This window comes from Anabrus simplex, chromosome 3 (genome assembly GCF_040414725.1).
Source record: "Anabrus simplex isolate iqAnaSimp1 chromosome 3, ASM4041472v1, whole genome shotgun sequence".
In the NCBI taxonomy this organism is placed as follows: domain Eukaryota; kingdom Metazoa; phylum Arthropoda; class Insecta; order Orthoptera; family Tettigoniidae; genus Anabrus; species Anabrus simplex.
The window spans coordinates 351,144,998-351,157,089 of NC_090267.1; the positions used below are offsets into that span (position 1 = coordinate 351,144,998).

Sequence of the window (12,092 nt, forward strand, 5' to 3'; positions counted from 1 at the left end):
ATTTTCTTTGGATTTCTTCAAGTTCCTGAATCAGGTAATACTGGTGAGGGTCCCATACACTGGAACCATAATCTAGTTGGGGTGTTACCAGATACTTTTATGCCCTCTCCTTTACATCCTTACTACAACCTCTAAACACGCTCACACACAACTCGCACCCGCGACCCAATCAGCACGTGGGAAAATGGCGGAAAAGAAAGATACTTTACTGAAGGTGACTGATGACCTCTCCTCAAAATCGTCGTCTTAAGTTCCCAAATTTGGGTGCTTCTATCTTGTATATAATAATAATAATAATAATAATAATAATAATAATAATAATAATAATAATTTTGAATATTCAAATAAATAATGTACTTTGATAGTGGTTATTTGTGTATAGACATAAAAGGATTTATGACTGCAATTGGAATTTTTAGATTGTTAAAGGTATGAACAAAAGTAGGCTATATGTGTAGAAAATGATTTAGGGCCCTACTGTATGTAGAAAATGGGTTTAGGTCCAGAATGAATATTTGCGTTTTCTAATTATCATTGCATAATATTCTGTGAATTGAGGACACTTTACTTCATGACAGAGGTGTAATTTATTTCGTTTTCTTATGTTTCAGGACACACGGACACACGTAGTGGTGGAGTTGTTCGAGACAGAGAGATCTTACGTTGAGTCGTTACAAATTCTAGTCATGGTGAGTGATATAAGCCATTACTGATAATTACTTTAAGTTACCAATTCATCATCTTCATGTTTAACGGGTCGGTAGAGCATCACACCCTTAATAATGTTTACAATGTAATAAACTCTTAGCATACAGTGGGAGTACAAGACTGACGTGAGTAATATTATCCACCGTGCCTCCCTGAAGTTTTACACATTACTAATACTATTACACGTACAGTGTGTCCAGGCTAGAGGTATACAAAAATAAATGGTAATATGTTAATACCCATAAGGTGAATTTTTATTTATCCAACATTGTACAAAGTAACTCAAGCAGTGTTTGCGCACGTTGGCACACTTCATCGTGGGCTCCATTTGCAGCTCTACCGATATCTAATCAGTAATCGAGCTCCCCCAATAAAATAAAAAAAAAGAGGGGGGGAAGGGATATATCAAATACACAGTAGGCAAAACAATAAACAAGTAAATGTTACAGCACAAGAAAAACAATCTTATTGTAAAAACCCAAAAATTGTAAAAATGTAAAATGAATACTGTACATATTGAAGAAATCAATAAATACTTAGTCAAGAGGTCGAGACCCCCCCCCCAACTCCTTCAACTTAGCAAAGCTCCATCCTTCTCTACCAATCCTACCAAATTCCCAAACCCCGCCAAATCTCCTGGCCAGAGAGAAGGCGTAACCTTCTAGGTGGCCCGCCCCTCCCCTTCGGGGAGGGGAATGAAAACATCCCCCTTGGCCCTTGGTCTTGCCACGGGTGTATAAAGCGTTTGAGGTGTTCAACTCCTTCAGTATTACGTAGTCTCAAATCAATCAGATCTCAAACTTTTATCCTTTTGACAACTTCCTTAATAATCTTCCATATAAAAATTTGAGCGATGCTGTATCGGGATCATGGCTACAAGTTCTGACGTAAAATACTTACCGCGTGATAGGATTGTCAAAATAAGGTATCTGATCAGTATTTTTTTCATGTAATGAACTCCATAAATAGATCTGGATTGAGATACAGGGCTTAATTGAGAATATACTTTTTAAGAGATGTTTTGGTCCACCTTTAATCAGTACTGGTTTGAAATATTTGTTGACATTTTATTTCCTGGTTCCAAAATGTACACATCCTCGAGACCATGAGTTCAAAATCATTTTCCACCACTGGGAGCCTCACGGAGCTCAGCCGAGAAGCTCAGCACTGGTGATTCCGGGATTCTAGAATCTTGAATTTGTTTTCGATCATCTTGAAGCCATTTATTGTCCATGTGACACGACATTTTACGAAATAAATTTTTCGCACTTCTCAGCACCACAGTTTACTCAAGTGTTCACTATTTCCTTTTTGCTGTACTCGTGTAGAACTATTGAGTCGAGTCAAGCGACATTTCCACATGACATGCTACCAAACAGGAATCCAGTGCTTCACTAACTGTTAGACGTGCTGAATGGGGATTTTAGTATCACAAGTTGGCAGCACTATTGCATCACCCGATTATGTCATACCAGGTTTAGACTTTTCTTGCTAGATACAATGGTTCTTTCTCTCTAAAGTGAACTATTGAACACTGTGGTCCCAAATGCTTTCTAGACATTATTTGAATTTTAAAACTGTCATAGTCGGCCCCGCGGTGTAGAGGTAGCGGGCCTGCCTCTTACCCGAAGACCCCGGGTTTGATACCCGGCTAGGTCAGGGATTTTTACCCGGGGGCTGGTTCGAGGTCCACTCAGCCTGCTTGATTGCATTTTGAGGAGATATCTGACGGTGAGATGGCGGCCCCGGTCTAGAAAGCCATGAATAACGACCGAGAGGATTCGTCGTGCTGACTACATGATACCCCGTAATCTGCAGGCCTTCAGGTTGACCATCGGTCGCTTGGTATGCCTAGGCCCTTCAGGGTGTTGCGGGGGGTTATAACTTTCATGTTTTTGTACCCCTCACCGGCCCAAGTACGGTTCTGAAACTGTAGACGTATTCTACATCAAAATGTCTTCTTTTTCCTAGTGTTTTCCCCGCGTAAGTGCAGGGTTCGCTTTATTGCATGCTAAGCGCCACTTCTGCTGATTGAAGGCATCATTGGGGTTACGTTAAGGATCTTCTACCGATCAAGCCAGCATTTCTTGAGTCGGCGTCCTTCTGGGCTGAGGTTGAACGCCCTTCTGGCCACAGACTGTTTGTTACTACGTATAATATGGCCATACCAACGCCAGATATCTAAAGAGGGGAGTAGGAAATAGGACATCCTCTTCCTATATAACATCCTTCAAGAGCCTCTTTTAGATTTTTACAAGTTGCTTTACGTCACACCGTCACAGAATATAGGTCCTATGGCGACGATGGGGTAGGAGAGGGTTAGGAATGGGAAGGAAGGGGCCGTGGCCTTAATTAAGGTGTGAAAATGCCTGGTGTGAAAATATATATATTTTTTTTTTGCTAGGGGCTTTACGTCGCACCGACACAGATAGGTCTTATGGCGACGATGGGATAGGAAAGGCCTAGGAATTGGAAGGAAGCGGCCGTGGCCTTAATTAAGGTACAGCCCCAGCATTTGCCTGGTGTGAAAATGGGAAACCACGGAAAACCATCTTCAGGGCTGCCGATAGTGGGATTCGAACCTACTATCTCCCAAATAAGGTCAGAGCTGTACGCCTCTAATCGCACATCCAGCACGCGCGGTTACTTCAGAAATGTGCCGTCTCTGCGAAAGTAAGGTAGAGCACCGGGAAGTGCAAAAATCTCCACCATGTCGAGGTAGGAATGTCTTGTCACCGCAGTCTCTATAGAAATGGACTGATCGTACTATGTTATGCTGTCCTAATAAGATGTGCCGCTTCTCGTGTCATAGAAAATTTGGAGCCTTAGGCCGAGCGATGTTGGGTACGAAAGCTAGTTACCAATATTTTACAGTTTTATACCACATTTTCAATACGTTTGAGTGGTGTCTTTAAAAGTAGGAAATATAACAATATGAAGATAAAGTTGCAATTCAAGATGATAAATTGGGGCAAATATTCGTTTATAGGAAGGGGAGTTAGGGATTGAAATAACTTACCAAGGGAGATGTTCAATAAATTTCCAATTTCTTTGCACTCATTTAAGAATTTTTTTTTTTTTGCAACTTGCTTTACGTCGCACCGACATAGGTAGGTCTTACGGCGACGATGGGATAGGGAAGGTCTAGGAGTTGGAAGGAAGCGGCCGTGGCCTTAATTAAGGTACAACCGAGCTCGATAGCTGCAGTCGCTTAAGTGCGGCCAGTATCCAGTATTCGGGAGATAGTAGGTTCGAACCCCACTGTCGGCAGCCCTGAAAATGGTTTCCCATTTTCACACCAGGCAAATGCTGGGGCTGTACCTTAATTAAGGGCACGGCCGCTTCCTTCCCACTCCTAGCCCTTTCCTGTCCCATCGTCGCCATAAGACCTATCTGTGTCGGTGCGACGTAAAGCAACTAGCAAAAAAAGAAATTAAGGTACAGCCCCAACATTTGCCTGGTGTGAAAAAGGGAAACCACGGAAAACCATCTTCAGGGCTGCCGACAGTGGGATTCGAATGCACTATCTCCCGGATGCTCATTGAAGAAAAGGCTAGGAAAACAACAGATAGGAATCTGCCACCTGGGAGACTGCCCTACATGCAGATCAGTATTGATTGATTGATTGATTGATTGATTGATTGATTGATTGATTGATTGATTGATTGATTGATTGATTGATTGATTGATTGATTGAACACTCAATATTTCGTCTGTTTTCGAGAAGTCCCTGAACTACGTTTGTTGTATTTCTTTCTTTCTTTCTTTCTTTCTTTCTTTCTTTCTTTCTTTCTTTCTTTCCTTATTTCTTTCATTTTTGAAAGCAGCTATTGTAAACTTACGACTTACCATCTGGAAAGAAATACTGTAGGGGTAAGACGCTCTTAGCACCCGTAGAGGTGAGGTTGAGGATGGGGTGACATATTAAAAAAATTAAAATGACAGATATTTGTGTCGAACACACAGTTTTCGGGGTTGCTGAGATGAATAGTGACACTCGGGATGCTATGCTGTTTACGTCCAAGTTGAGCCCCCGTTGGCATGGGGGTAGAGGGTGAGAAGGGGAGAAAAATAGAATGTTCAAAATGACCGAGATTAGTGTTAAATCCTTTCGGGGTACCTAGGGTGATTGCTGACATTCCCAATGACGGAATCCTGTAGGACATAATATATACAGCGCGAAGTGTAAATACATATAGTTATCATTTATTTTTATTATTTATTTGAAAGGATCAGCTACTTCCCAGACAAACTGGGCTGCCATAAGGACAAAGTTTAACGCGAATTAAAATAGGCTAATCTAAAACTTAAACTTTAAATGAATTAAACACTTATCAAAACTCTAAACCTGCAAGTGTTCGTAAATTATCAATCAACGTCACAATAAAAACATCAACAAAACTTCACTTAAACATAATTAACGGGTAAGTTAATAGAAATCTTAAAAATAAACATTCAAAGAAGTATCCAGGCAGTGCCGAGTAATTTAGCTAGTTATAGATTTTTTCACTGGGCGAGGTACTGGTCATCCTCCCTAGTTGTATCCCCCAATCCAATGTCTCACGCTCCGGGACACTGCCCTTGAGACGGTAGAGGTGGGATCCCTCGCTGAGTCTGAGGGAAAAGCCAACCCTGAAGGGTAAGCAGATTAAGAAAGAAAGAATATATTTTTTCATTTATTTCCAAACGTCGTTTCGTTATTATTAAGAAATTATACGCATGATAATTCCTGAAAACTCTATATCACAAATGTCTATATCGTCCTTCTAATTTGAAACCAGATAAAATAGTGGCCAAGATTTCAACATTCAAGCAAGTACTCGTGACTAGTATCGATATCAGTTGGAGACAGGAAGAAGAATGCAACCTTGGAAAAAAGTCTTGCCGATAATTGCTTGCGCGAGTCGACTCCTTTGTTCTCCCTCAGCTGTTATCTTGTGTTGAATAACGGGTCCAAATTACTAGGCAGACAATTTCTCTCTCTTCCGTCTACTCGTGCTTGTCGTTCCTTCGTGATACCTTCTCACACGCCCAAGATCACAGCCTACAGTATGTATCAGTATGATCTCCGGCTTCTCATTCCATCAATCAGAACTTCTTGTTGGTGAAGCACCGTTAAAATCCTGAGTCTCGACCGTAAGAAATGTTGACGGTCATCCGGGGAGAACTTCTTTTCTTCAGATCCATGATATATGTCCGCTCGTCTTTCACAACTATACTGAAAGAACGAAAACATCACAATAATTGAACATAGCACCAGGTACTGGTTATCTCACGTTTACAAGATAAAAAATACAATGAACTTGTCACGACCGCAATGTTTTATACTTTTGAGAGAGAAAATTGCGTTTCTTCCAAAGAAGTAACGGTGATATATTCGCCAAGTTGACGCGCTTAACTCTTATCTGTTGGTATGAGTGGTATAAATGGATGGTTCGGCCACCTCCACCTCCACCGGCCCTCTGCAGACGCCTCCTCCTCCTCCCGCGGGAAATTTGAATTTCGGCGGGAGACTTGAATTTATAAATAAAGCCACGTGATTTTGACAGCTCTCATCCGCCATCTTTAAACAGCAACGCATCGCCAACCTCAATGGTGCCGTCTTGACGGGGCTAAACCTCAGTGCTGCCATCTTTACGACACTAAACCTCACGGGCTGGAAATTTGAATCTTAGCGCGAGATTTGAATGTGTAAACAAAGCCGCGTGCTTTTTGAAAGCTGTCATCCGCCATCTTTAAACAACAACGCATCGCTAACCTCAGTGCTGCGATATTGACGGGGCAAATGCTGGGGCTTCCTTCCCACTCCTAGCCCTTCCCTGACCCATCGTCACCATAAGATTTATCTGTGTCGCTGCGACGTAAAGCAACTAGCAACTAACTAACAAAAAATATTGTTCATAATTCAAAAGCAGAAAGACAGATGTCTCGAGATATCATATTGTAGAAGGGATCGTACAGTACATAGTAAATAGTAAATAGTAAATGAATAGTAAATGAGACCTTCCAGTACTTTCATAGGCCATGTGGTCATATCCTCATTTTAATTATCATGAATTAAGGTCACAGCAACTACTCTAGTCCTTTCACATGCCACCCGTCGCTGAAAACTTGAATGTGTCAGTGCGACTTAAATAGCTTGCAAAATGACTATGATATGGTCGGCAGATGCAGAGTGGATCTCGGCCCACAAGTAGCCATGGCTGGTCCATGGTCCGACAGCTCTGCAGTGCGACCGGCCAACCGAGCAGAGGAAGTTTGGCCAAGGCTCTATCGTGGCTCTACGCCTCTGTATTCGGGAGAGGGAGAGGGGCTGGTCCCCATTGTCGGCTGTCTGAGTATGGTTTTCCTTCTCCTGCACTAAAGCTAATGCCGGGGCAGTTCCTAATATAGGCCATGGCCGCCAACCTTCTCACCTTCTCCGCATATATCTTTCTCCGATACAAATCTCCTGGCCTGAGAGACAGCGTCACCATCTAGGAGGCCCGCCTCCCTCTTCAGGGAAGGAATTAAAACATTCAGTAATTATTATTATTATTATTATTATTATTATTATTATTATTATTATTATTATTATTATTATTATTATTATTATTATTATTATTATTATATCCTCAGCTATCACGTGCAGGCATTTTAATTTGACGCCAGTTTGGCTGCCTCTGCGTCATTTTCGACATTCTGTTTTATTCTACCACTTAGCAGAGAAACCGGAATGCTGATGCTGATGAGTTATCTGCGGCTGAGTGTTAGGTAACATTGTTGAGCAAAGACCAAATGTGTCACCAGAGATCCCCTTTACATATCAACATCGATATGAATGCCGAATGGAGCTTTTTCTCACCCTTCACTTTGTCAGGTTTGAACCCATGATCTTATGATCCGGAGGCCGACTCTCTACCACTGATCCACAGAGGGAACTAGAATAATGATATAATGGGATAAATTGCGTTACCTTAGGGTTATTGTAATCAAGTCTTGACACTTCCTATGTTTTTCTTGGTACTATGTATCAAGCATCAACCGTGATTATCGTGTAGTTCTTTAACTGACAACCCATTGTAAGAACCCTTCACTACACACTGATTTACAGCTGTGGAGAGATCGTGAGGTAACTGTTAGGTACAAGAATGCGAGGTCAGTAGTCTTATATAGGAACTACCACACTCTGTAACAAAGCCAAGTATCACTATTCTCTGACTCTTTCTCTTTCTATCTCCTTCCTAGCTTTTTTCCCCAATTGTCTGTTGTCGGCAATAGTATGGTAATGTGGATTAAGCTCAGTTTTACGACCGGATACCCTTTCTGACACCAACTCCAGTATTCACTGTTGCATGTTCCCGTAGTTGTTTTGTAGTGTGATCTGCTGTGTGTAAATGAAGATGTGTAACTTATTAACATATTACGAACACCCAAAGGAATTAACCCAGGATACTTTAAGACGAAGGCCACTACGCTGACCATTCAGTCAATGAGCCGGACTATGAATTTTCTCTGACTTCTTCCTCGCGTTTCCCCCCACGCCACCCCCGCCCCCTATTTTGGGGGTGCGACTTTCATGTGAATTTGGTCCAGTTTTATGACCATTCATTCCTCCATTACTGTTCGACGTACGGAGTCAAAAAATTTCGCAGGTTGGTCGTATCTACACTCTAGATGTTAATTAAACATAGGGTTTTAAAACATCCCATATATATTGTGTTCAAGTAAGTTTTAGATCCTAAAATAAATAATCATTCATCCAAAAACGCTTGACGTACGAACTGATGGTGTATTTTATAGGCTAGTCGATAATGGACTCTGCAAAAGTTAGAACTTGAAAGGCAACTTTCAGTTTAAAACCGTAACAAAGCACGGGTATCCTGCTAGTACTACATAAGAGAAAACTTAAAAAAACGTTTGAACCAATACATCTTCATATCTCTCATTTGGTAAAATATGTGTGTATTTGTACCTAAATGTGAAACCTACATTTGGTGAAAATACATATAGAATCAAAACTGAAGAAGTTCGAAAATTCAGTCATAACTCCCCTTAATATGTTTTGCAGGAAATAATTCGGATTTATTTACAGGAAGAGTGAAATCTGGAATCAGCACAAAATTAATTATCGAATTATATGAATTTAGCGTTGTTACTGCGAACCATGTGACCTTGCCGCGGTGGGGAGGCTTGCGTGTCCCAATGATGCAGATAGCCGAGCCGCAGGTGCAACCATATCGGATGGGTATCTGTTGAGAGACCAGACTAACGAATGGTTCATCGAAAGGGCGGTAGCAGCCTTTCGGTAGTTGCAAGGGCGGCAGTCTGGATGATTGACTGATACGGCCTTGTAATAATACTCAACATGGCTTAGCTGTGTTGATACTGCTACACGGCTGAAAGCAACGGGAAACTACAGCCGTAACTAACTCCCGAGGATATGCAGCTCTCTCTGTATGAATGATGTACTGATGATGGCTTCCTCCCGGGTAAAATATTCCGGAGGTAAACTAGTCCCCCATTCGGATCTCCGGGTGGGGACTACACGAGAGGGGGCGATCATCAGGAAGATGGATACTGACATTCTGCGAGTCGGAGCGTGGAATGTTAGAAGTTTGAATCGTTGTGGTAGGTTAGAGAATCTGAAAAGGGAGATGGATAGGCTAAAGTTAGATGTAGTTGGCATAAGTGAAGTACGTTGGCAGGAAGAACAAGATTTTTGGTCAGGCGACTACCGAATTATCAACACAAAATCAAACAGAGGAAATGCAGGAGTTGGTTTAATAATGAATAAGAAAATAGGGCAGCGGGTAAGCTACTACGACCAGCATAGTGAAAGAATTATTGACGTCAAGATAGACACCAAACCAATGCCCACCACAATAGTGCAGGTCTATATGCCTACTAGTTCAGCGGATGATGAAGAAATCGAAAGAATATATGAGGAGATAGAAGATTTAATACAATATGTAAAAGGTGACGAGAATCTAATTGTGATGGGAGACTGGAATGCAGTGGTAGGCCAAGGAAGAGAAGGTAATACAGTAGGAGAATTTGGATTGGGACGAAGGAACGAAAGAGGAAGTCGTCTGGTTGAATTCTGCACTGATCATAATTTAGTCCTTGCCAATACTTGGTTCAAACACCACAAACGACGGCTGTATACGTGGACGAGACCTGGAGACACTGGAAGGTATCAAATAGACTTCATTATGATTAGGCAGAGATTCAGAAACCAGGTGTTGGATTGCAAAACTTTCCCAGGAGCAGACGTGGACTCTGACCACAACTTGTTGGTCATAAAATGCCATCTGAAGTTGAAGAAATTGAAGAAAGGAAAGAATGCAAAAAGATGGGATCTAGACAAGTTGAAAGAAAAGAATGTGAGGGATTGTTTCAAGGAACATGTTGCACAAGGACTAAATGAAAAGGCTGAAGGAAACACTATAGAGGAAGAGTGGAGAGTCATGAAAAATGAAGTCAGTAGGGCAGCTGAAGAAATGTTAGGAAGGAAGAAAAGATCAACTAAGAATCAGTGGATAACTCAGGAGATACTAGACCTGATTGATAAACGACGAAAATACAAGAATGCTAGAAATGAAGAGGGCAGAAAAGAATACAGGCGATTAAAGAATGAAGTGGATAGAAAGTGCAAGGTAGCTAAGGAAGAATGGCTGAAGGAGAAATGCAAGGATGTCGAAGGCTGTATGGTCCTGGGAAGGGTAGATGCTGCATACAGGAAAATCAAGGAAACCTTTGGAGAAAGGAAATCTAGGTGTATGAATATTAAGAGCTCAGATGGAAAACCACTTCTAGGGAAAGAAGACAAAGCAGAAAGATGGCAGGAGCATATCCAACAGTTGTATCAAGGTAAAGATGTAGATAATTTGGTTCTGGAACATGAAGAGGCTGTTGATGCTGATGAAAAGGGAGACCCAATTTTGAGGTCAGAGTTTGACAGAGCTGTGAGTGACCTCAATAGGAACAAGGCACCTGGAATTGATGACATTCCCTCTGAATTACTGACTGCCTTAGGAGAAACCAGCATGGCAAGGTTATTTCATTTAGTCTGCAAGATGTATGAGACAGGAGAAGTCCCATCCGATTTTCAGCAGAATGTTGTTATACCTATTCCCAAGAAAGCCGGTGCTGACAGGTGTGAAAACTACCGCACCATTAGTTTAGTATCTCATGCCTGCAAAATTTTAACACGTATTATTTACAGAAGAATGGAAAAACAAGTTGAAGCTGAGTTGGGAGAAGATCAATTTGGCTTCAGAAGAAATGTAGGAACACGTGAAGCTATCCTGACTTTACGTCTGATCTTAGAGGATCGAATCAAGAAGGACAAGCCCACGTACATGGCATTCGTAGATCTAGAAAAGGCATTCGATAATGTTGATTGGACCAAGCTATTTATGATTCTGAAGATGATAGGGATCAGATACCGAGAACGAAGAATTATCTACAATCTGTATAAAAATCAGTCTGCAGTGATAAGAATCGAGGGCTTTGAAAAAGAAGCAGCAATCCAGAAAGGAGTGAGGCAAGGCTGCAGTTTGTCCCCTCTCCTTTTCAATGTTTACATAGAACAGGCAGTAAAGGAAATCAAAGAGAAATTTGGAAATGGAATCACAGTCCAAGGAGAGGAAATCAAAACCTTGAGATTTGCCGATGATATTGTTATTTTATCTGAGACTGCAGAAGATCTCGAGAAGTTGCTGAATGGCATGGATGAAGTCTTGGGTAAGGAGTACAAGATGAAAATAAATAAGTCCAGAACAAAAGTAATGGAGTGCAGTCGAACGAAGGCAGGTGATGCAGGAAATATTAGATTAGGAAATGAAGTCTTAAAGGAAGTAGATGAATATTGTTACTTGGGTAGTAAAATAACTAACGATGGCAGAAGTAAGGAGGACATAAAATGCAGACTAGCACAAGCAAGGAAGAGCTTTCTTAAGAAAAGAAATTTGCTCACTTCAAACATTGATATCGGAATTAGAAAGATGTTTTTGAAGACTTTCGTGTGGAGCGTGGCATTGTATGGAAGTGAAACATGGACGATAACTGGCTCAGAAAGAAAGAGAATAGAAGCTTTTGAAATGTGGTGTTACAGAAGAATGCTGAAGGTGAGATGGATAGATCGAATCACGAATGAAGAGATACTGAATCGAATTGGTGAGAGGAGATCGATTTGGCTAAATTTGACGAGAAGAAGAGATAGAATGATAGGACACATCTTACGACACCCAGGACTTGTTCAGTTGGTTTTTGAATGAAGTGTAGGGGGTAAGAACGGTAGGGGTAGACCAAGATATGAATATGACAAGCAGATTAGAGCAGATGTAGGATGCAATAGTTACGTAGAAATGAAAAGGTTAGCACAAGATAGAGTGGCATGG

General features: G+C 41.3%; 1 protein-coding gene across 1 annotated transcript in view; it reads left to right on the top strand.

The window, feature by feature from the left end:
- LOC136866364 (rho guanine nucleotide exchange factor 17) overlaps positions 1 to 12,092 on the top strand; it is a 603,351-nt gene that overhangs the window by 402,750 nt on the left and 188,509 nt on the right. Inside the window, exon 2 of the mRNA XM_067143238.2 lies at positions 612 to 689. Within this exon, the coding sequence (XP_066999339.1) occupies positions 687 to 689 (3 nt within the window). The 5' untranslated portion in view covers positions 612 to 686. The remainder of the gene's footprint in view (positions 1 to 611; positions 690 to 12,092) is intronic.